The following is a 26,199-nucleotide window of genomic DNA, read 5'->3' on the forward strand; positions in this document are numbered from 1 at the left end:
AAATGTTTAAATAGGTGACTGAATTCCTCAGCAAATTAACCACGTGCCTGCAGAATTTCACATTTTGGTTCCCCTCAGTGCCAGACATTTTCTAAACATTTTGTGCTCTCTAATTTTAGGGGCATTAACTGGAGGGGGGGTTAACTTTAGGTAGGCAAACTATATATTGTTTTTTTCAGGAGAACCAGAGCTTTCCAAAACTGCATGAGTTTTTGTGTATTTCCATGTCTGGAATAAGATTTAAAGCTTGACATTTAAAAAAAAAAAGAAAAATGCTATTTTTCATGATATAGGGATTTATACCAGAAATAAATTTTATTTTATGGACAAAAATTCAACTGATTTGGAAAGCCTCATGTCTCCCAAACGTGCCAATATGTTATATGTATAATTTTATGAAGATTTCTGATGTCTATGGTTAGAAAACTCCCAGCAGTAAATTACCAAATTTTCAAAGCATTACAGCAGAATACGGCATACTTTAGATTCCAAAGCCAAAAATCCTGGAACATTAGGTTTACTTAAGAAAACCATCTATTTTTAAAAAGTATACATTCTGATGAATCCAAAATGGGTAACTATGTCTTCCAACTCCTAAGTACCAAACAGCAATGCTTTCCTGAATTTAGTAGTTTCTATAAAAAATAATGAAAATTCTAAAATATTGCCTCAAAGCTTCCAATTTTAAGCATCATATATTCTACATAACATTAGGCACCAAGAAAATACATTCTAAATATGAAAGCCAAGGGTCTACTGAATAGTTTGATGCCCATTGTGCATATAATTACCAAACTATGTGGTGTAAAGGGGCACCCAAATCAAAATAGTGCATATCACTTTTCACATATGACGCTCCGGCTTGTGCAAATTTTGCAACCGGTATGTGTATTATGTGCCATAAGACCACCTAACAGTATGAAGACCGTATAAAAACATATATTTTCCGAAAGTACACATTCTGACAAAACAAAAACGGGTAAATACAACTTTCTACTGCAAATTACGAAACTACAAAGCTACTGTATGCTAAACAGAATGGTTTTTATGAGATTTCTGAAAATCTTCATAAAGCTTGCATTTTAACTCATTATATACCCACACATTTTGTAACGTATCAACATAAAACATTATAAATATGAATGCCAGGGGTGTACTGAACAGTTTGATGCCCTATATGCATATAATTACCAAACTATGTGGCGTAAAGGGGCACCCAAATCAAAATAGTGCATATGAATTTTAACATATGACGCTCCGGCTCGTTCAATTTTTGCGCCCAGTATGTGTATTATGCCATAAGACACTCTAACAGTACGGACACCCTAGAAAACCATATATTTTCCGAAGGTACACATTCTGACCAAACGAAAATCGGTAAATACAACTTTCTACTGCAAACTACCAAACTACAAAGCTATACTAAACAGAACAGTTTTTATGACATTTCTGAAAATTGTCACAAAGCTTGCATTTTACCTCATTATCTACCCTCACATTTTGTAACGTATCAACATAAGACATTCTAATTATGAACGCCAGGGGCCTACTGAATAGTTTGATGCCCTATATGAATAGATTTACCAAACTATGTGGTGTAAAGGGGCACCTAAATAAAAATAGTGCATATGAGTTCCGGCTCGTGCAATTATTGCACCCGGTATGAGTATTATGTGCCATAAGACCCCCTAACAGTCCATGGTCCCTAGAAAACCATATATTTTCCAAAAGTACACATTCTAACAAAACAAAAACGGGTAAATACAACTTTCTACTGCAAATTAGGAAACTACAAAGCTACTGTATGCTAAACAAAACGGTTTTTATGACATTTCTGAATCTACGTGTCTGGCTTTTCCTATGGGGCCCCTGGACAATCACACCCCAGGGCCAACCCGTTCACCACTGCTTGTTGTCTAGGGGCTGGGATCCGAGCAGGGAGCTCTACGTCCTGCAGCATAATCCCAAACCCAGAAGTGCTGCAGGAAGTAGAATCTACATTCTGTGGCACTTAAAGGGCTAATAGCAACTCTATAGAGAACCATTTATTTAACCCTTCCATCCCTTTCTACCAGTTTAGTTGCAGTCTCTGCACTCTCTCCAGCTCATTAATATCCTTCTTTAGGACTGGAGCCAACAACTGCCCCCATACTCAAGGTGAGGCCTTATGCTTTCAATGCCCTTTTTTATACAAGACAGCACTTTATTTGCTTTAGTAACCACCAAATGACACTGCCTGGAATTAGACAACTTCTTATCTACAAAAACCCCCAGTTAAGGATCCCCCCAACACACTACCATTTAGTGTGTAATTCACATGTAAACTATTTCTACCAAAGTGCATAACTTTGCACTTTTGATGGGGTTGCATGGAGTTTTACCCCTCTGATCAACCCTTTGTTGCACCCAGTGCTGTAGAAAGACCTGCAGGAAGAAGTGTTAAAAGAGGAGGATCACTTGTGTCCTGTTTTTCACATTTTTTCTCTCAAAATGTTTTTAGCAATGTTTTTTAATTTTTTTTTAAAGGCTTCTTTACATCTGAAATCTAAATTGTAGATCTTAAATTGAATGAACAAATGACAGGTAAATAAAGATAAATGCAGTTTACTCAGATTTATACCCACAGATTTTCTCATTATCTGTTTCCAAAACAGTAAGATTTGCAGAAGCACAATAAAGTGTAAAGGTGTTGTGGGAATTCACTCAAATGTAGATGCTGCAATACTTTTGTCAAAGGAAGAGACAGTGAAACACAGTTTAATGCCAAAGAGGTATGTGCCAGTGTTTTATTCAAAGCAGGATTTCACAAGCCAGACATTTTTAATTTTACACACAACAAATGCAAACAAATCAAACAGAATCTAGTAGAATTAAGTCTAAAACAACTGGACTTTTCTGAAGTCATTCCATATGTTGCTGGAACATCAGAAAAACTTAGGAGAATATTCAACAAACATCGCATTCCTGTATTTTTCAAACCCAGCAACACCCTGAGACAAAAGCTAAAGACCCTACACCCAAGCACATGAAAAGTAATGTGGTCTATGCTGTCCAGTGTAGTGAAGAGTGCTCAGACTTATACTGTACATTGGGGAGACAAAACAACCTCTCTGTAAGAGAATGGCCCAACATAGGCGGGCGAACTCCTCAGGACAAGACTCAGCAGTCTACCTACACCTCAAAGAAAAAGGTCACTCTTTTGAGGACAGTAACATGCATATCTTGGACCGAGAGGACAGATGGTTCGAAAGAGGTGTGAAAGAGGCCATTTATGCCAGCCTGGAAAAACCATCCCTGAACAGAGGAGGGGGCCTGAGACACCGCTTGTCACCAACATACAATGGCGCATTGACATCCTTACCCCGGCAGTTTCACAACAGTTCACACTTCCAGTCATGTACTTTGAAGGATTAACACCTTCATCAATGAGAATCATGGTACCATTGTGACTGGATCATACCTTCTTACACCTGTCAGTTTCAGCTAACACCTAACTGAACAAGTTCAATGGAACCATTATGATTGGATGTCTGTGACTCTACTACCATCAAGAGTTTAAATACCGGGGAATTCCCTACCAGTCATTTGAACTGAAGAAGCCACTCGGATGAGTGGTGAAACGTTTTCAAGAAAAACTCAGAAAAGTCCAGTTGTTTTAAACTTAATTCTACTAGATACTGTATTTTATGACCTGGATGAATGAGAATCTTCATAGACAAATCAAACAGAGTTTTTTAACGTGGCTAAGCTACTATTAGTAGAACATAGAGCTAACTCCTAGATCCACCCCTTTTCACAACTGATCACTAATTAATTCTAATACCTGTCACTAAACCTAAATAACTAACGATAATTTGATCATTAAACTTAACACAGCTTTTTCTATGGGAATTCAGGCATTTAGACCTCTCTTTCCTTCCGGGAAACAAAATATGCCACATATTCATAATCTATTAGATCACAATTATGCCTGTTTTTTTCTTTCCCAGATCTCACTATAATAAACCCATTGCTTGCCAGAGATTTTTGTACAAACTTTTCATCATATGTCAGGGCGGAAAACTTGTGTTGGCCTATCATGTAGTAAGTCATATTGAGGACTGCAATGAGGATCAGGTGACCCCCTATCTTAACAAGGGAGCAGATATGTTTTAGGAGTTTCAGATACATCTCATGATCTTTACTAACCAAGTCCAAATACCCCCCACTAAGCACACAGTCTGCTTGGGCCAACACAACATCCCCCAGTGGGTTATCTTTGGTAATATCCCATCTTACGATCTGTTTGATGGCTCTTCTGGTCTTTTCTTCATGTTCCTCCCATTCTGTGCTAAAAAACAAGATAATCTTCAGATAATCAGTTACATTTTCCATTCAGTTACAGAAACATTAGTTTGAATGGACAGAAAGATTAGGGGATGTAAAAGACGTATGATTCAGTTGCTTTCCATCACAACAGTACATTGATGCAATTGTATATACATATACTATAGGTTGCTTGGGGGTCTGAATGTTTGTAACTACCAACTGAGAGTTTATTTTATCCATTTGTACAATGTATTTAATACTTTCCAATTTAGAGTTTGTAAACATGAAATCAAGCTGATTCCCTACTTTTATGTTACTCACCATTGCCCTTTAAGATCACAGACAAACGTAGTAAGGTGGGAGTGGTCTATGGCTCCTGTTTCCTTGTTTAACCATTTCTGTGCCTCTTGTTCATCAGATTCACAGGATTGTAACAAAACAATATTGTCAAAGTAATCAGCAGCTGCCAGAATAAGTATATGTGCTGAACTAGTAGTAAGTTCAATCAGAGTTTCTCCTTTCACTAAACCTGAATCAAATAAAGAATAGAGAATAACACAACTATAAGATACACCCTGCGGATCGTACACAGCAAAAAAACTCAAGTTTCAGAAGCTCATACAATTGGAATGTTTCTATATCATTTTAGGAGAAACAATTATTCCCTCTTGGCTTTTTGGACTGAGCTTCATGATCGGATCAATGTAAATAATAGTTTATATGAAAGGATCCTGTATCTGGGAGGGATTTGCTCTCACTAATTCATACCTGAAGAGAATATATCACGGAGAACTTTAATAGGATATTCTATCAGCTGCTCCTTGGAAGGATCCTTATCAGCCCCAATGTAGGTTGCAAAAAAAAGGCAAGGATCGTACTCTTCATCGTGGTAGTGCTTACATTGTAAGGAAGCCATTATAAGCAAGTTTGTAATGTAATTTAGCAAAATGTCAAAGAGGCTGTGTACCTGTGGGGAAAAATATATATTTCATTGAATTTAAAAATGAAGTTGTTGTAAATGTGGGAAAAACCTACATTTCCCTCATCCCCTCATTTTATACCCTGTCTGAAAACACCAGTGAGCAAGGAACTCACTTTCGTCTTTTAGAAACGATTATACTCGAAAGTTATAAGAAGCCCCTTGGAGTAGATATCGGTAACTTACCTTTACTTTGGTGTACGAAAGAGCAGACAATGCTTTACACAAGATTTGCTTCCTGGCTTTATTTCCCTTGATACTGTTAAAGGGGCGGCTGTTTATTGTGACTGAGAACAGCAAACATCGCTCTTTATGCAGAACAGTGTAAATTTACTTTAGAACCTTTCACTTGAGAAAGTCGTATATTTCGCTTTTATTTTATAAAATATGATAACGATGAAGGAAAAAAGGGCAAAGATTCCCAAGGAGGACTGTGTCATCCCCAGGGGGATTTGTATTAACAATTAAATTCATGCTATTTCCGTGGTTTGAGAAAACACTGAATATTTTCTAATTTAATTTTTCCACACTTGATTTTTCAAGTTTTATAAATAATAAAATGTTGAGAATTTCAATAAAAAAATGAAACAACTAAAACCAGGCAAGATTCTATAGAAGTCACTGGGAGGTGTTTTTTACATTCAAACAATTTTGTGTTGTTTTTTAAATTAGTACATTTAGTAAAAATGAACATAATTGAGCTTTCCTGATAGGAATTAGTATATACAGTCAAAAATGTGAAAACAATAAAGTTTGTCCAATATTTTTTTATAATTAAGTTCATAAAAAACACTTCAATTCAAATAATTAGTAAATTGGCGTGCCATTATTTGACCAATTCACATCCTGGACTATTTGACATATAAACTAGTACCTGTGCCCTAGAGAGTACAAATTAATTAATAAAAGAATGCCAAACATCAGCTTTTGTGTTTTTATGAGCACAAAATAATCCCAAGTGTTGAAATGTTTAAATAGGTGACAGAATTCCTCAGCAAATTAACCCTTTAAGTGCCAGCAGAATTTCACATTTCGGTTCCCCTCAGTGCCAGACGTTTTCTAAACAATTTGCCCTCCCTCATTTTAGGGGCATTAACTAGGGGGGGTTTAGGTAGGCAAACTATATATTGTTTTTTTCAGGAGAACCTGAGCTTTCCAAAACTGCATGAGTTTTTGTGTATTTCCACTTCTGGAATAAGATTTAGAGCTTGAAATTAAAAAAAAGAAAAAAATGCTATTTTTCATGATATAGGGATTTATACCAAAAATATTATTTATTTTATGGACAAAAATTCAACTGATTTGGAAAGCCTCATGTCTCCCAAACATGCCAATACCTGATATGTATAATTTTATGGAGAATTCTGACGTCTATGGATCAAAAAATCCCAGCATTAAATTACCAAATTTTCAAAGCATTACAGCAGAATACGGCATACATTAGATTCCAAAGCCAAAAATCCTGGAACATTAGGTTTACCCAAGGAAACCATATATTTTTGAAAACTACCCATTCTGAAGAATCCAAAATGGGTAACTATATCTTTCAACTCCTAAGTACCAAACAGCAATGCTTTTCTGAATTTAAGATAATTAAAATTCTAAAAATTTGCCTCAAAGCTTTCACTTTCAAGCATCATATCTTCCAAGTGAGGTACTAAAAAAAGACATCCTAAATATGAAAGCCAAGCGTCCACTGAACAGCTTGATGCCCATTTTGCATAGGATCACGGATGTATCTGGAATTTAGAGACCCCAAAACAAAGTTAGTACATACAAATTGCCACAGAGATCTCTTTTAGCTACTGAAAATTCAACAAAATAACTGTATTTTTGTGGGGTAAAAACATGAAAAAATACATTGACCTCTCACAAAACCATATATTTTCGAAAAGTACACATTCGGATGAATTCAAAATGGGTACCCATGTCTTTCTACTCCAAACTACAGAGTCACAATGTTTTCCCAAAATTGCCAGTTTTAATGAAATACCTGAAAATCACAAATCTTCCACTTTCAAGCACCTTATCTCCGACACTAGGTACCAAGAAAACACATCCTAAATATAAAAGCCAAGGGTCCAATGAACAGTTTTATATGCATTGTGCATAGGATCACAAATGTATCTGGCATTTAGAGACCCCAAAAGGAAGTTAGTGCATACAAAGTGTATACGCTACAATATATCCTACCGGCATGTGTATTATGTGCCATAAGACCCCCCCTAAAAGTACACAGACCCTTAAAAACCATATATTTTCCAAAAGTACACATTCTGACAAAACAAAAATGGGTAAATACAACTTTCTACTGCAAATTACCAAACTACAAAGCTACTGTATGCTAAACAGAATGGTTTTTATGACATTTCTGAATCTACGTGTCTGGCTTTTCCTATGGAGCCCCTGGGCAATTGCACCCCAGGGGCCACGCGGTCTCTACCTCTGCTTGTTGTCTAGGGGCTGGGAACCGAGCGGGGATTGAAGGACTGGCTTTAAAAGCTGCTCCTCCGATCCTAAATCCGGAAGTGCTGCAGGACGTAGAATCTACATTCTGTGGCACTTAAAGGGCTAATAGCAACTCTATAGAGAACCATTTATTTAACCCTTCCATCCCTTTCTACCAGTTTAGTTGCAGTCTCTGCACTCTCTCCAGCTCATTAATATCCTTCTTAAGGACTGGAGCCAACAACTATCCCCCATACTCAGGGTGAGGCCTTACCAGGGACCTCGAAAGATGCAAAATTATGTCTTCAACTCTTGAGTCAATGCCCTTTTTTATACAAGACAGCACTTTATTTGCTTTAGTAGCCACAGAATGACACTGCCTGGAATTAGACAACTTGTTATCCACAAAACCCCCCAGATCCTTCTCAATGAAGGATCCCCCCAACATACTACCATTTAGTGTGTAACTCACATTTAAACTATTTCTACCAAAGTGCATAACTTTGCACTCTTCATGGGGTTGCATGGGGTTTTACCTGCAGGAAGAAGTGTTAAAAGAGGAGGATCACCTGTGTCCTGTTTTTCACACTTTTTCTCTCAAAATGTTTTGAGCAATGTTTATTTTTTTTAAAGGTTTCTTTCCATCTGAAATCTAAAATGTAGATATTAAATTGAATTTAAAAAAACTACAGGCAAACAAAGATAAATGCAATTTACTCAGATTTATACCCACAGATTTTCTCATTATCTGTTTCCAAAACAGTTAGATTTCACTCAAATGTAGATGCTGCAATACTTTTGTCAAATGAAGAGACAGTGAAACACAGTTTAATGCCAAAGAGGTATGTGCCAGTGTTTTATTCAAAGCAGGATTTCACAAGCCAGACATTTTTAATTTTACTAACAACAAATGCAAACAAATCAAACAGAGTTTTTTAAAGTGGTTAAGCTACTATTGGTAGAACATAGAGCCAACTCCTAGATCTACCCCTTTTCACAACTGATCACTAATTAATTCTAATACCTATACTTTTCAGTGTGAACTGAAACTATAATCACTAAACCTAAATAACTAACAATAATGTCATCATTAAACACAGCTTTGTCTATAGGGATTCAGGCATTTATCCCTCTCTTTCCTTCCGGGATACAAAATATGCCAGATATTCATAATCAAACAAATCAGAATTGTATCTGTTCTTTTCTTTCCCAGATCTCTCTATAATAAACCCACAGCTTGCCAGAGATTTTCGTACAAACTCTTCATCACATGGCAGGGCAGAAAACTTGTGTTGTCCTATAGTGTAGTAAGTCATATTGATGAATCCAATCAGGATCAGGTGACCCCCTATCTTCACAAGGGAGGACATTTGTTTTAGGAGTTTCAGATACATCTCATGATCTTTACTAACAGCATTCAAATACCCCCCACTGAGCACACAGTCTGCTTGGGGCAACACAACATCACCCAGTGGGTTATCTTTGGTTATATCCCATCTTACAATCTGTTTGATGGCTCTTCTGGTCTTGTCTTCATGTTCCTCCCATTCTGTGCTACAAAACAAGATAATCTTCAGATAATCAGTTACATTTTCCATTCAGTTACAGAAACATTAATTTGAATGGACAGAAAGATGAGGGGATGTAATAGATGCATCAGTCAGTTGCTGTCCATCACTAGTAGTACATTGATGCAATTGTATATACATATCCTATAGGTTGCTTGGGGGTCTGAATGTTTGTAACTACCAACTTTTTTTGTTTATTTTATCCATTTGTACAATGTTTTTAATACTTTACAATTAAGAGTTTGTAAACATGAAATCAAGCTGATCCCCCCTTTTTTGTTACTCACCATTCCCCTTTAAGACCACAGACAAACGTAGTAAGGTGGGAGTGGTCTATGGCTCCTGCTTCCTTGTTTAACCATTTCTGTGCCTCTTGTTCATCAGATTCACAGGGTTGTAACAAAATGATGTTGTCAAAGTAATCAGCAGCCGCCAGAATAAGTATATGTGCTGAACTAGTAGTAAGTTCAATCAGAGTGTCTCCTTTCACTAAACCTGAATCAAATAAAGAATAGAGAATAAAACAACTATAAGAATGACCCTGCAGATCGTACAAAACTAAACAAAAGTCAAGTTTCACAAGCTCATACAATTGGAATGTTTCTATATCATTTTAGGATAAACAATAATTCCCCCTTGGCTCTTTTGGCTGAGCTTCATGATCGGATCAATGTAAATAGTAGTTTATATGAAAGGATCCTGTATCTGGGAGGGATTTGCTCTCACTAATTCATACCTGAAGAGAATATATCACGGAGAACTTTAATAGGATATTCTATCAGCTGCTCCTTGGAAGGATCCTTATCAGCCCCCATGTAGGTTGCAAAAAAAAGGCAAGGATCGTACTCTTCATCGTGGTAGTGCTTACACTGTAAGGAAGCCATTATAAGCAATATTTGTTTGTAATGTAATTGGACAAAATGTCAAAGTGGTGCTGTTCCTGTGGGGAAAAAAAGGTAATTTATTAAATTTAAAAATGGGAAACAATCAATAATCCTTATCCCCATTTAATTCTACGTCTCAAAACATCAGCGAGCAAGGAACTCATCTTTAAAAAATGATTATACTCGAAAGACGGTATTTTGGTAACTTACCTTTACTTTTGGGTACGAAAGAGCAGACAATGCTTTACACAAGATTTGCTCCCTCGCTTTATTTCCCCTTGATACTGTTAAAGGGGCGGCTGTTTATTGTGACTGAGAACAGCAAACAACGCTCTTTATGCAGAACAGTGTAAATTTACTTTAGAACATATCACTTGACAAGGTCATACATTTTGCTTTTATTTTATGAAATATGATGATGATGAAGGCAAAAAGGCAAAGATTCCCAAGGAGCACTGTGCCATCTCCTGGGGAAATTAACAGTTACATTCAAGCTATTGCCGTGGTTTGAGAAAACATTGAATATTTTCTTATTTAATTTTTCCACACTTGATTTTTCAAGTTTTATAAATAATAAAATGTTGAGAATTTCAATAAAAAAATGAAACAACTAAAACCAGGCAAGATTCTATTGAAGTCACTGGAGGTGTTTTTTACATTCAAAAATTTTGTGTTGTTTTTTAAATTAGTACATTTATTAAAAATGAACATAATTGAGCTTTCCTGATAGAAATTAGTATATACAGTCAAAAATGTGAAAACAATAAACTTTGTTCAATATTTTTTCATAATCAAGTTTATAAAAAAAACACTTCAATTCAAATATTAGTAAATTGGCCTCTTACGCCTGCCATTATTTGACCAATTCAAATCCTGGACTGTTTGACATTTAAACTAGTACCTGTGCCCCAGAGAGTACAAATTCATTACTAAAAGAATGTCACAAGTGTTGAAATGTTTAAATAGGTGACCGAATTCCTCAGCAAATTAACCCTGTAAGTGCCAGCAGAATTTCACATTTCGGTTCCCCAGACGTTTTCTAAACATTATGTGCTCTCTCATTTTAGGGGCATTAACTGGAGGGGGGTTAAGTTTAGGCAGGCAAACTATATATTGTTTTTTTTCCAGGAGAACCTGAGTTTTCCAAAACTGAGTTTTTGTGTATTTCCACTTTAAGAATAAGATTTAGAGTTTGAAATTCAAAAAAAAAAAAAGAAAAAAATGCTATTTTTCATGATATAGGGATTTAAACCAGAAATATATTTTATGTTATGGACTAAAATTCAACCGATTTGGAAAGCCTCATGTCTCCCGAACATGCCAATACCTGATATGTATAATTTTATGGAGAATTCTGACGTCTATGGATCAAAAAATCTCAGCATTAAATTACCAAATTTTCAAAGCATTACAGCAGAATACGGCATACTTTAGATTAAAAAGCCAGAAATCCTGGAACATAAGGTTTATCCAAGAAAACCATATATTTTTGAAAAGTACACATTCTGATGAATCCAAACTGGGTAACTGTAAGGTTCCTGACCACCGATCTTAGATTTAGTAATCCATGGGAGCCCTCCTACCAGGACAAAGGCGTATACGGGGACAAGAACGACACAACTCCAATGGAAGTTCAAACTTGTCCAGTTTATTCTTACGTGATCATAGAATTTATACCCCTTGTGTACTTGCAGAAACAAAAGGATCATTATAAAATAAAGATGGAGTAGAACCTCATTATATTCAAGGATGGCCTTCAAACATGGCTCATACGGGACAGGAATTTAAATGAGGACACAAGGAGTAGAAAAGGCGTTATTGCATAGATAAGGTTAAGTTGTTTCTCAAGGCTTATATTTCGTCAGGTGCAAGCTGTGCAAGGGTACTATTTGGGAAAAACAACTATTATGGGATGTTCAAGCCTTGCTGGTTGCTGTTACAAAATGGAGATCCATTTCTAAAATGGAGTATGATATGCTAAGCATCAAAGTGTATCAAAGTATCAAAATACATGCATATATGAATATATGATTATATGAATATGAGAATATGGGATATTATATCAAACCTTACAGTAACTATATCTTTCAACTCCTAAGTACCAAACGGCAATGCTTTTCTGAATTTAGATATAAAAAGATTATTAAAATTCTAAAAAATTGCCTCAAAACTTTCACTTTCAAGCATCATATCTTCCAAGTGAGGTACTAAAAAAACACATCCTAAATATGAAAGCCAAGGGTCCACTGAACAGCGCATAAAAATTGCCACAGAGATCTCTTTCAGCTACTGAAAATTCAACAAAATAACTGCATTTTTGTGGGGTAAAAACATGAAAAAATACATTGACCTCTCACAAAACCATATATTTTTTGAAAGTACACATTCGGATGAATTCAAAATAGGTACCCATGTCTTTCTACTCCAATGTTTTCCCAAAATTGACAGTTTTAATGAAATACCTGAAAATCTTCCACTTTCAAGCACCTTATCTCTGACACAACACTAGGTACCAAGAAAACACACCCTAAATATAAAAGCTAAGGGTCCACTGAACAGTTTTATACCCATTGTGCATAGGATCCCAAATGTATCTGGCATTTAGAGACACCAAAAAGAAGTTAGTGCATTCAAAGTGTATATGCTGCAATATAACCTACCGGTATGTGTATGATGTGCCATAAGACCCCCCTAAAAGTACACAGACCCTTGAAAACCACATATTTTCCAGAAGTACACATTCTGACAAAACAAAGATTGGTAAATACATCCCTCTACTGTAAACTACCAAACATCAAAGCTATGCTAAGCAGAACGGTTTTCTGAAAATCGTCTCAAAGCTTGCATTTTACCTCATTATGTACCCCCACATTTTGTAATCTATCAACATAAAACATTCTAAATATGAACGCCAGGGGTCTACTGAATAATTTGATGTCCTATATGCATATAATTACGAAACTGTGTGGCGTACAGGGGCACCCAAATAAAAATAGTGCATATGAATTTTCACATACGATGCTCTGGCTTGTTCAATTCTTGCACCCCGTATGAGTATTATGCCACAAGACCCTCTAACAGTACGGAGACCCTAGAAAACCATATATTTTCCGAAAGTGCACATTCTGACACAACAAAAATCGGTAAATACACCTTTCTACTGCAAGCTACCAAACTACAAAGCTATGCTAAACAGAACAGTTTTTGTAACATTTCTGAAAATCGTCACAAAGCTTGCACTTTACCCCATTATTTACCCCGAAATTTTGTGACGTATCAACATAAAACATTCTAAATATGAATGACAGGGGTCTACTGAACAGTTTGATGCCCTATATGCATAGATTTACAAAACTATGTGGCATACAGGGGCACCCAAATAAAAATAGTGCATATGAATTTTCACATATGACGCTCCGGCTTGTGCAAATTTTGCACCCGGTATGTGTATTATGTGCCATAAGACCCCCTAACAGTATGGAGACCCTAGAAAAACATATATTTTCCGAAAGTACACATTCTGACAAAACAAAAAAATGTAAATACAACTTTCTACTGCAAATTACCAAACTACAAAGTTATACTAAACAGAATGGTTTTTATGATATTTCTAAAAAATCGTCATCAAGCTTGCATTTTACCTCATTATGTACCCCCATATTTTGTGACAAATCAACATAAAACATTCTAAATATGAGCGCCAGGGGTCTACTGAATAATTTGATGCCCTATATGCATATAATTACTAAACTATGTGGCGTACAGGGGCACCCAAATAAAAATAGTGCATATAAATTTTCACAAATGACGCTCCTGCTCAATCAATTTTTGTACCCGGTATGAGTATTATGCCATAAGACCCTCTAACAGTCCAGAGACCCAATTTTTATCAGATTAGGAAGATTATTAATAAATACTGGGACACTCATAGGCTACATGCTAAATCTTGTAAATTAGTTACCCATCCTGCTGTTTTCTCCAATAGAATGTTGGAGAACATATTTACGACAAAGGAAGAAAAAAACAATTGGGTAATGAACACAAATCTATTTGCACACTCTGCCCTCGTTTTGTTCTTAACACAATGGTACAAATGCATGGGGTTTTACCCCTCTGATTCCTCCTTTGTTGCACCCAGTGCTGTAGAAAAACCTTTGCGAAGAAGTGTTAAAAGAGGAGGATCACTTCAGTTTACTCAGACTTATACCCACAGATTACTTTTCTCATTGTTTCCAAAACAGTAACATTTACTGAAGCACTGACAATAAAGTGTAAAGGTGTTGTTGGAATGCAATCAAATGTAGATGCTGCAATACTTGTGTCAAAGGAAGAGACAGTATAACAAAGTTTAATGCCAAAGAGGTATGTGCCAGTGTTTTATTCAAAGCCAGACATTTTTAATTTTACACACAACAAATCAAACAGACATTTTTTGAAAGTGGCTAAGCTACTATTAGTAGAACATAGAACTAACTACTAGATCCACCCCGTTCCACAAGTGATCACTAATTAATTCTAATACCTGTACTTTTATATCTATAATCACCAATCCTAAATAACTAACGATAACGTGATCATTAAACTTAACACAGCTTCCTCTAGGGGGATTCAGGCATTTAGACCTCTCTTTCCTTCCGGGATACAAAATATGCCAAATATTTATAATCTATTAGATCAGAATTATGCCTATTTATTTCTTTCCCAGATCTCACTATAATAAACCCATTGCTTGCCAGAGATTTTTGTACAAACTCTTTATCGTATGTCAGGGCAGAAAACTTGTGTTGGCCAATCATGTAGTAAGTTATATTGAGGACTGCAATAAGGATCAGGTGACCTCCTATTTTCACAAGGGAGCACATTTTTTTTAGGAGTTTCAGATACATCTCATGATCTTTACTAACAAAGTCCAAATACCCCACACTGAGCACACAGTCTGCTTGGGCCAACACAACATCCCCCAGTGGGTTATCTTTGGTAATATCCCATCTTACAATCTGTTTGATGGCTTTCCTGGTCTTTTCTTCATGTTCCTCCCATTCTGTGCTACAAGACAAGATAAACAAGATAATCTTCAGATAATCATTTACATTTTCAATTCAAGTTACAGAAACATTAGTTTATATGGACAGAAAGATGAGGGGATGTAATAGATGCTTCATTCAGTTGCTTTCCAGCATAAGCAGAACATTGATGTAGTATATATATACATATACTATAGGTTGCTTGAGGGTCTGAACTACCAACCGGGAGTATTTTTTATCCATTTGTACATGTATTTAATACTTTACAATTTAGAGTTTGTAAACATGAAATCAAGCTGATCCTCCCTTTCATTTTTACTCACCTTTTCCCTTTAAGACCACAGATAAAAGTAGTAAGGTGGGAGTGGTCTATGGCTCCTGGTTCTTTGTGTAACCATTTTTGTGCTTCTCGTTCATCAGATTCACAAAGTTTTAACAAAATGATGTTGTCAAAATATTCAGCAGCCGCCAGAATAAGTTGACATGCTGAACTAGCAGTGAGATCAATCAGAGTGTCTCCTTTCACTAAACCTGAATCAAATAAAGAATAGAGAATAACACAACTATAAGACCCTGCGGATCGTACACAGCTAAAAAATAGTTTCAGAAGCTCATACAATTGGAATGTTTCTACATCATTTTAGGATAAACAATTATTCCCCCTTGGGTTTTTTGGGCTGAGCTTCAAGATCGGATCAAATTAAATAGTAGTTCATATGAAAGGATCCTGTATCTGGGTGGGATTTGCTCTCACTAATTCATACCTGAAGAGAATATATGACGGAGAACTTTAATAGGATATTCTATCAACTGCTCCTTGGAAGGATCCTTATCAGCCCTAATATAGGTTGCAAATAGAAGGCAAGGATCGTACTCTTTATCGTAGTAGTGCTTATATTGTAAGGAAGCCATTATAAGCAAATTTGTAATGTAATTGAGTGAAAAGTGGCTCTGTACCTGTGGGGAAAAAAAAGATTTCATTGGATTTAAAAATGAAGTTGTTGTAAATGTGGGGAAAAAAAACGACCTTTTCCCTCATCCCCTCATTTTATACCCTGTCTGAAAATACCAGTGAGCAAGGAACTCACTTTCGTCTTTAATAAACAATTATACTCAAAAGTTATAAAAAGCCCCTTGGAGTAGATATCGGTAACTTACCGTTGCTTTGGGGTACGAAAGAGCAGAGAATGCTTTACACAAGATTTGCTTCTTCGCTTTATTCCCCTTGATACAGTTAGAGACGCTGTTTATTGTGACTGAGAACAGCAAACATCGATCTTTATGCAGAACCGTGTAAATTTACTTTAGAACATATCACTTGACAAGGTCATACATTTTGCTTTTATTTTATGAAATATGATAACGATGAAGGAAAAAAGGGTAAAGATTCCCAAGGAGGACTGTGCCATCTCCAGGGTAAATTGTATTAACAGTTACATTCAAGCTATTGCCGTGGGTTGAGAAAACACTGAATATTTTCTAATTTTATTTTCCTGTACTTGATTTTTCAAGTTTTAGAAATGAAAAAATGTTGAGAATTTCAATTAAAAAATTAAACAACTAAAACCAGGCAAGATTCTATAGAAGTCACTGGGGGTGTTTTTTACATTTAAGCATTTTGTGTTGTTTTTTAAATTTGAGCCTTGAGAAAGCTCTATGCGAAACGCGCGTCGGCGTTTCACATCCTTGATCTAGCAAATCCTGTGCCGAGGTTACAACTGGGGTTGTAGGCACAGGAATATTTTCCGACCTCCTGTTTTTTGTGCAGCCAGTAATGTAGGCTGACTACTTACATTTTAGTTTAAAAGCGAATTGGGAATATTGGTATCTATTGGTCACTTTAAATCCTGCCTGCCGAGGTAATAAGCGGATGTGTGGGCGCCAGGCTTTAGGTCTAAGAATTGGTGTCTCATAGATTTGATTTAGCAATTCTTGCGCCGAGTGTTTAACTGGGACTGCAAACACAGGAACACCATCTGATTTTCAGGTGATGTTCAGCCAGTAATGTAGACTGGCTATTGATCTAACTGAGTCTAATGTGAAGCGTTAATATTTGTAACCGTCGACTTTGTCTCATAATCCTGTTTGCCGAGGTAACAATAGAGTGGTAGGCACCAGGATTTGGGTGTAACACGGAACATAATCATAGGAATTTCGCCATATTTTGCTTGGTGGTGTGGTTGATTCTGGTTGCCGAGGTAACGAATATAATTGTAGGCACCAGGACTTCAGTTCAGAAACGGAACTGAGCTATAAATACTGTACGGTTTAGTTGCTGCGTAAAATCCCGGGTGCCGAGGTAATAAATAGAGGTGTAGGCACCAGGACTTTGTCCCTTCGGGAAAGAAGGGCTGGTTTGATCTGTACTGACCAGAAATAATCATAACGTAGAATATCGTCAGCTATTATATCTAACCATTTAGGCGCCGAAACAATAGGGAGAACATAAGCTGGGATTCCAATGCAGTTCCTCTTTTTGGCACTAATGGGCAATATGGCGAATTATCAAAGCCGAATGTAATTTATATACCGCATAAGGTAATGACTAGTATTAGCGTACCGTATACCGATTATATAACTAAGCAAAGTTGATACACGCTTAGGGTTATATCGAGTGGTTATGTAAAATCGAAGCAGCAATTGCGAATGTGACTCCCATAAGTAGTATATCGCATACTTGCAAGTAAGTCTCAAGCGTTCCCGTGTAAAAAAAGTGTGTATTAATAAGCCAACAGTGATTATAAGTATACTGAGGTAGTAAACATGAACGTGGCCCCTATGTGCATTTTTAGGAGTAGTGGTGATAAAATAAGCAATTGTTAAATGAACGGGTTAACAGTGCTATTGTAATTAGTGACGCTGCCCTTTCGCAACAGAGATATAAATCATAGGGACTACTACCAATTTGCGGTTAAAAGCATACCAGAAGGGTTAATTAGTGATCATTACCCTGCTGGGCTTAACAGCAAGCTTTATCTTATAACTGGTCTGCTATAGCATAAGAATAAGGAACTTGTAAATACTGTGCTGTAGCAATTCCATGTTAATCGGACGGTGAACAATTACTATAAAGATGCACATGCTTTCAAGCTGCACCAGGATTAGCCACATATGATGGAGGATCCTGGAAATAGAATACCAATAAACCGTGACCTAACACTCGGTGAGGTACTAGAATCAAATAGAGCAAGTCTATAACTAAGGGATCTATCTCGTGCAGAGCACCAGAATGACACTTACCTGAGTATAATAATCAAACTTACCTGATAATTTGTATAGTAATCCAACGATTAAATAAACATAGTGCAATACTCACCTGACCCCTTGAAAAATAGGGGTTAATCAATTAACAAATTACACAACACACGAAGGGTTAATTAAAGTTTATTGAATGGATGGTGTGTTTACTTCCAACCTTTCTGTATAAAGACCGTTAATACGTATCTGAATGGAAGGACTATGACTTCTTTTGGAAATTGTAACACGCAGATAGTATTGATACAAATGAAACCATTCACAATAGATAAAGATATTATGTAAAGTAACAATATTCAGGAGGATAAGAGCTAGAATCGAAACGGTTTCAAGGTGTGATCCAGAACATTTTTAACACTTTTCCTTACTTTCTTTTCTATCTATTTTAACTTAACAATTTTAACTAGTAATAAGTAAAAGTTATATTTTAATGATAAGAGGTGTGCCAGTCCTGTCTTTTTCGTGTCTATAACACGATACACTACATTTGTTTTTTAAATTAGTACATTTAGTAATAATGAATAAAATAATGTGATTATTTGTTGAGATCTAAGTTTATTTGGGGAATGAACATAATTGAGCTTTCCTGATAGGAATTAGTATATACAGTAAAAAATGTAAAAACAATAAAGTTTGTTCAATATTTTTTATTATCAAGTTTATAAAAAAAACACTTCAATTCAAATATTAGTAAATTGGCCTCTTACGCCTGCCATTATTTGACCAATTCACATCCTGGACTATTTGACATTTGAACTAGTACCTGTGCCCCATAGAGTACAAATTCATTTTTAAAAGAACGCCGCACATCAGCTTTTGTGTTTTTATGAGCACAAAATAATCACAAGTGATGAAATGTTTATATAGGTGACCGAATTCCTCAGCAAATTAACCCTTTAAGTACCAGTAGAATTTAACATTTCAGTTCCCCTCAGTGTCAGATGTTTTCTAAACATTTTGTGCACTCTCATTTTAGGGGCATTAACTGGGGGGGGGGGTGGTTAAGTTTAGGTAGGAAAACTATATATATTGTTTTCTTCAGGAGAATCCGAGCTTTCAAAATCTGGCCGAGTTTTTGTGTTCCACTTCTGGAACAAGATTTAGAGCTTGAAATACAAAAAAAAAAAAAAGAAAAATGCTATTTTTCATGATATAGGGATTTATAAAAGAAACATAATTTATTTTATGGACAAAAATTAAACTAATTTGGAAAGCCTCATGAACGTGCCAATACCTGATATGTATAGTTTTATGGAGATTTCTGACATCTATAGATCAAAAACTCCCAGCAGTAAATTTTCAAAGCATTACAGCAGAATACAGCATACTTTAGATTCCAAAGCCAAAAATCCTGGAACATTAGGTTTACCCAGGGAAACCATCTATTTTTGAAAAGTACACATTCTGGCGAATCCAAAATGGGTAAATATGTCTTCCAACTCCCAAGTACCAAACGGCAATGCTTTCCTGAATTTATCAGTTTCTATAAAAAATTATGAAAATTCTAAAAAATCACCTGAAAGCTTCCACTTTTAACATAGTAACATAGTAACATAGTAAGTTGGGTTGAAAAAAGACATACGTCCATCAAGTTCAACCATAATGCCTATACCTAACCTGCCTAACTACAAGTTGATCCAGAGGAAGGCAAAAAACCCCATCTGAAACCTCTCTAATTTGCCTCAGAGGGGAAAAAATTCCTTCCTGACTCCAAGATGGCAATCGGACCAGTCCCTGGGGCAACTTGTACTAAGAGCTATCACCCATAACCGTGTATTCCCTCACTTGCTAAGAATCCATCCAGCCCCTTCTTAAAGCTATATAATGTATCAGCCAGTACGACTGATTCGGGGAGGGAATTCCACAACTTCACAGCTCTCACTGTAAAAAATCCTTTCCGAATATTTAAATGGAACCTCCCTTCTTCTAAACGGAGTGGGTGCCCTCGTGCCCGTTGGAAGGACCTACTGGTAAATAAAACATTAGAAAGGTTATTATATGATCCCCTTATATATTTATACATAGTTATCATGTCACCTCTTAAGCGCCTCTTCTCCAGTGTAAACAGACCCAACTTGGCCAGTCTTTCCCCATAACTGAGACTTCCCATACCCTTTACCAGCTTAGTTGCCCTTCTCTGGACCCTCTCTAACTCAATAATGTCCCGTTTGAGCACTGGAGACCAAAACTGAACAGCATATTCTAGATGGGGCCTTACCAGTGCTCTGTAAAGGGGAAGAATAACCCCCTCCTCCCGTGAATCTATACCCCTTTTAATACAGCTCAATACCCTGTTTGCCCTTGCAGCTGCTGCCTGGCATTGCTTGCTACAGCCAAGTTTATTATCTACAAGGACTCCAAGGTCCTTCTCCATTATGGATTTGCCTAGTGCAGTCCCATTAAGGGTATACGGGGCTTGCATATTTTTACATCCCAGGTGCATGACCTTACATTTATCCACATTAAATCTCATCTGCCACTTAGCTGCCCAGATTGCCAGTTGGTCAAGATCCTGCTGCAGGGATGTCACATCCTGGATAGAATTGACTGGTCTGCAGAGTTTTGTGTCATCTGCAAACACTGATACATTACTCATAATACCCTCCCCTAAGTCATTTATGAACAAATTAAACAAAAGTGGACCCAGTACAGAACCCTGAGGGACCCCACTGAGAACCTTACTCCAAGTAGAGAATGTGCCATTAACAACCACCCTCTGTACCCGATCCTGTAGCCAGTTTTCTATCCATGTGCAAACGACTTCACTAAGACCAATAGACCTTAGCTTAGAAAGCAGTCGTTTGTGGGGAACGGTATCAAATGCTTTGGCAAAATCCAAATAGATTATATCTACTGAATCCCCACTGTCCAGCTTCTTACTTACCTCATCATAAAAAGCAATTAAATTGGTCTGACATGACCTGTCCTTCATAAAGCCATGCTGATTACTGCTCATAATGCCATTCTCCACTACATAATTTTGAATGTGATACCTTAAGCATCATATCTCCCACATAACATTAGGTACCAAGAAAATACATTCTAAATATGAAAGCCAAGGGTCCACTGAACAGTTTGATGCCCATTTTGCATAGGATTACTAAAGTATCTGGAATTTAGAGACCCCAAAAGAAAGTTAGTACATACAAATTGCCGCGGTGATCTCTTTAGCTACTGAAAATTCAACCGTTTACTGCATTTTCTGAGGGGTAAAAACAAAAAAATACACTGATGCCTCAAAACCATATAATTTTGGAAAGTACACATTCGGGTGAATTCAAAATTGATACCTATGTCTTTCTACTCCAAACTACAGAGTGGCAATGCTTTCCCAAAATAGCCAGTTTTGATGAAATACCTGAAAATCATTCCATCAAATCTTCCACTTTCAAGATCCTTATCTCTCACATAACATTAGGTACCAAGAAAACACACCCTAAATATGAAAGCTCATTGCCCATTGTCCATAGGATCACCAATGTATCTGGCATTTAGAGACCCCATAAGGAAGTTAGTGCATACAAAGTGTATATGCTGCAATATAACCTACCGGCATGTGTATTATGTGCCATAAGGCCCCCTAACAGTATGGAGACCCTAGAAAAGTATACATTTTCTGAAAGAAAACATTCTGACAAAACAAAAATGGGAAAATACATCTTTCTATTGCAAACTACCAAACTACAAAGCTATGCTAAACAGAACGTTTTTTATGACATTTTTTATGAAAATTGTCACAAAGCTTGCATTTTATCTCATTATGTACCCCCACATTTTGTAATGTATCAACATAAAACATTTTAATATGAACGCCAGGTGTCTACTGAACAGTTTGATGCCCTATATGCATAGATTTACCAAACTATGTGGCATACAGGGGCACCTGAATAAAAATATTGCTCACATATGATGCTCCAGCTCGTTCAATTTTTGCACCCAGTATGTGTATAATGTACCATAAGACCCCCTAACAGTATGGAGACCCTAGAAAACCATATATTTTCTGAAAGTACACATGCTGACAAAACTAAAATGGGTAAATACATCTGGCATTTAGAGACCCCATAAGGAAGTCAGTGCATACAAAGTGTATATGCTGCAATATAACCTGCCGGCATGTGTATTATGTGCCATCAGGCCCCCTAACAGTATGGAGACTCTAGAAAAGAATACATTTTCTGAAAGAAAACATTCTGACAAAACAAAAATGGGCAAATACATCTTTCTACTGCAAACTACCAATCTACAAATCTATGCTAAACAGAACAGTTTTCTGACATTAATAAAAATCGTCACAAAGCTTGCATTTTGCCCCATTATGTACACCACATTTAGTAATGTACCAACATAAAACATTCTAAATATGAATGCCAGGGGTCTACTGAACAGTTTGATGCCCAATATGCATAGATTTACCAAACTATGTGGGGTACAGAGGAAGTCAAATTGAAATACAGCAGACAAAATGTCCATGTGCAAAGATAAGTAACAAAGAACAATGTGAAATGCAATAAAATTGCTAAAATCCAAAAAAATAACTAAAATCAATGGGTTTTTTTGTTATATAGAGTTAAGAGCAACTCTATAGAGCACCATTTATTTAACCCTTCCATCCCTTTCTACCAGTTTAGTTGCAGTCTCTGCACTCTCTCCAGCTCATTAATATCCTTCTTTAGGACTGGAGCCAACAACTGCCCCCCATACTTGAGGTGAGGCCTTGAGTGATGCAAAATTATGTTTTCATCCCTTGAGTCAATCCTTCTCAATTAAGGATCCCCCCAACACACTACCATTTAGTGTATAATTCACATGTAAACTATTTCTACCAAAGTGCATAACTTTGCACTTTTGATGGGGTTGCATGGGGTTTTACCCCTCTGATCCACCCTTTGTTGCACCCAGTGCTGTAGAAAGACCTGTGGGAAGAGGAGGATCACCTGTGTCCTGTTTTTCACATTTTTTCTCTCAAAATGTTTTGAGCAATGTTTTTATTTAAAAGGTTTCTTTACATCTGAAATCTAAAATGTAGATCTTAAATTGAATTAAAAAACAACAGGCAAACAAAGATAAATAAAGTTTACTCAGATTTATACCCACAGATTTTCTCATTATCTGTTTCCAAAACAGTAAGATTTACAGAAGCACAATAAAGTGTAAAGGTGTTGTGGGAAGTCACTCATGTAGATGTTGCAATACTTTTGTCAAAGGAAGAGACAGTGAAACACAGTTTAATGCCAAAGAGGTATGTGCCAGTGTTTTATTCAAAGCAGGATTTCACAAGCCAGACATTTTTAATTTTACACACAACAAATCAAACAGAGTTTTTGAAAGTGGCTAAGCTACTATTAGTAGAACATAGAGCTAACTCCTAGATCCACCCCTTTTCACAACTGATCACTAATTAATTCTAATACCTGTACTTTTTAGTGTGAACTAAAACTATAATCACTAAACCTAAATAACTAACTATAATGTGATCATTAAACTTAACACAGCTTTGTCTATGGGGATTCAAGCATTTAGACCTCTCTTTCCTTCCGGGATACAAAATATGCCAAATATTCATAATCCATTAGATCACAATTATGCCTGTTTTTTTCTTTCCCAGATCTCACTATAATAAACCCATTGCTTGCCAGAGATTTTTGTACTAACTCTTCATCATATGTCAGGGTGGAAAACTTGTGTTGGCCTATCATGTAGTAAGTCATATTAAGGACTACAATGAGGATCAGGTGACCTCCTATTTTCACAAGGGAGCACATTTGTTTTAGGAGTTTCAGATACATCTCATGATCTTTACTAACCAAGTCCAAATACCCCCCACTTAGCACACAGTCTGCTTGGGCCAACGCAACATTCCCCAGTGGGTTATCTTTGGTAATATCCCATCTTACAATCTGTTTGATGGCTCTTCTGGTCTTTTCTTCATGTTCCTCCCATTCTGTGCTACAAAACAAGATAATCTTAAGATAATAAGTTACGTTTTCCATTCTATTTAACTTACAGAAACATTAGTTTGAATGGACAGAAAGATGAGGGGATGTAATAGATCCATCATTCATGTAGTACATTGATGCAATGGTATATACATATACTATAGGTTGCTTTGGGGTCTGAATGTTTTTGGGTCTAAACTACCAACTGAGAGTTTTTTTTATCCATTTGTACATGTATTTAATACTTTACAATTTAGAGTTTGTAAATATGAATTCAAGCTGATTCCCCCCTTTCATTTATACTCACCATTTCCCCTTAAGGCCACAGATAAAAGTAGTAAGGTGGGAGTGGTCTATGGCTCCTGCTTCCTTGTTTAACCATTTCTGTGCCTCTCGTTCATCAGATTCACAAAGTTGTAACAAAGTGATGTTGTCAAAATAATCAGCAGCCGCCAAAATAAGTATATGTGCTGAACTAGCAGTAAGTTCAATCAGAGTGTCTCCTTTCACTGAACCTGAATCAAATAAAGAATAGAGAATAACACAACTATAAGAATCACCCTGCGGATCGTACACAGCTAAAAAAGTCAAGTTTCAGGAGCTCATACAATTGGAATGTTTCTATATCATTTTAGGATAAACAATTATTCCCCCTTGGCTTTTTGGGCTGAGCTTCACGATCGGATCAGTGTAACTAGTAGTTTATATAGGTGGGATTTGCTCTCACTAATTCATACCTGAAGAGAATATATCACGGAGAACTTTAATAGGATATTCTATCAGCTGCTCCTTGGAAGGATCCTTATCAGCCCCAATGTAGGTTGCAAAAAAAAGGCAAGGATCATACTCTTTATCGTAGTAGTGCTTATATTGTAAGGAATCCATTATAAGCAAGTTTGTAATGTAATTGAGCAATGGATCTGTACCTGTGGGGGAAAAAAATTTTCATTGAATTTAAAAATGAAGTTGTTGGAAATGTGGGGAAAAACCTAATTTTTCCCTTATTTTATACCCTGTCTGAAAACACCAGTGAGCAAGGAACTCACTTTCGTCTTTTAGAAACGATTATACTCAAAAGTTATAAAAAGCCCCTTGGAGTAGATATCAGTAACTTACCTTTACTTTGGGGTATGAAAGAGCAGAGAATGCTTTACACAAGATTTGCTTCCTTGCTTTATTTCCCTTGATACTGTTTATTGTGACTGAGAACAGCAAACATCGCTCTTTATGCAGAACACTGTCATTTACTTTGGAACCTATCACTTGACAAAGTCGTAAATTTTCCTTTTATTTAATGAAATATGATGATGATGAAGGCAAAAGGCAAAAGAAGTGCAAAAGTTCTATATTATACTGTGATAACCTTGGGCCAGGTTTGAGCTGCAGAGTGCCATTGAGCCCTATGGGAGACTTTCCTTGGGCCGGGTTGGAGCTGCAGAGTGCCATTGAGCCCTATGGGAGACTTTCCTTGGGCCAGGTTGGAGCTGCAGAGTGCTATTGAGCCCTATGGGTGACTTTCCTTGGGCCAGGTTGGAGCTGCAGAGTGCCATTGAGTCCTATGGGAGGCTTCCAAAATCATGCACTGAAGGTTCAGAAAAAATCAGAAAAGTTTTCGCGCCGATTTCTGACATCTATAGATCAAAAACTCCCAGCAGTAAATTACTAAATTTTCAAAGCATTACAGCAGAATACGGCATACTTTAGGTTCCAAAGCCAAAAATCCTGGAACATTAGGTTTACCCAAGGATACCATATATTTTTGAAAAGTACACATTCTGACGAATCCAAAATGGG

At 36.6% G+C, this 26,199-nt stretch overlaps 3 protein-coding genes across 6 annotated transcripts; all 3 read right to left on the reverse strand.

Annotated features, from left to right (window-relative positions):
• Positions 1-3,651: 3,651 nt before the first annotated feature.
• Positions 3,652-25,588, reverse strand: mett (methyltransferase). 2 transcript variants are annotated; one of them, XR_004219891.1, is made up of 5 exons: positions 25,522-25,588; positions 25,143-25,331; positions 24,713-24,920; positions 23,881-24,415; positions 3,652-3,823 (listed from the first exon to the last, which is right to left on the reverse strand). XR_004219891.1 is itself a non-coding variant. In XM_012969785.3 (4 exons), exons 2-4 carry the CDS (start codon positions 25,288-25,290, stop codon positions 23,986-23,988), a joined length of 786 nt encoding a protein of 261 aa, XP_012825239.2. In that variant the 5' UTR covers positions 25,291-25,331; positions 25,522-25,588; the 3' UTR covers positions 23,694-23,985. The 2 variants fall into 2 exon arrangements, 1 of the variants encoding a protein (XP_012825239.2); XM_012969785.3 differs by lacking the exon at positions 3,652-3,823 and having other exon boundaries at positions 23,694-24,415.
• Positions 3,830-10,480, reverse strand: LOC100491384 (nicotinamide N-methyltransferase). Of its 3 annotated transcripts, none has more exons than XM_031892074.1 (4): positions 10,398-10,480; positions 10,040-10,243; positions 9,591-9,798; positions 3,833-4,330 (listed from the first exon to the last, which is right to left on the reverse strand). In XM_031892074.1, the coding sequence occupies exons 2-4, from the start codon at positions 10,185-10,187 to the stop codon at positions 3,901-3,903; spliced, it is 786 nt and encodes a 261-aa protein (XP_031747934.1). In that variant the 5' UTR covers positions 10,188-10,243; positions 10,398-10,480; the 3' UTR covers positions 3,833-3,900. The 3 variants fall into 3 exon arrangements, with proteins under 3 accessions (XP_004917603.1, XP_031747934.1, XP_012825233.1); XM_012969779.3 differs by lacking the exon at positions 3,833-4,330 and adding an exon at positions 8,563-9,289; XM_004917546.4 differs by lacking the exons at positions 9,591-9,798; positions 10,040-10,243; positions 10,398-10,480 and adding exons at positions 4,630-4,837; positions 5,077-5,319 and having other exon boundaries at positions 3,830-4,330.
• On the reverse strand, positions 14,535-16,473 carry LOC100491548 (indolethylamine N-methyltransferase). The gene is made up of 4 exons (XM_002935060.5): positions 16,370-16,473; positions 15,976-16,168; positions 15,535-15,742; positions 14,535-15,233 (listed from the first exon to the last, which is right to left on the reverse strand). The coding sequence occupies exons 2-4, from the start codon at positions 16,121-16,123 to the stop codon at positions 14,804-14,806; spliced, it is 786 nt and encodes a 261-aa protein (XP_002935106.1). The 5' UTR covers positions 16,124-16,168; positions 16,370-16,473; the 3' UTR covers positions 14,535-14,803.
• Positions 25,589-26,199: the final 611 nt, after the last annotated feature.

This window comes from Xenopus tropicalis, chromosome 8 (genome assembly GCF_000004195.4).
Source record: "Xenopus tropicalis strain Nigerian chromosome 8, UCB_Xtro_10.0, whole genome shotgun sequence".
Lineage (NCBI taxonomy): Eukaryota > Metazoa > Chordata > Amphibia > Anura > Pipidae > Xenopus > Xenopus tropicalis.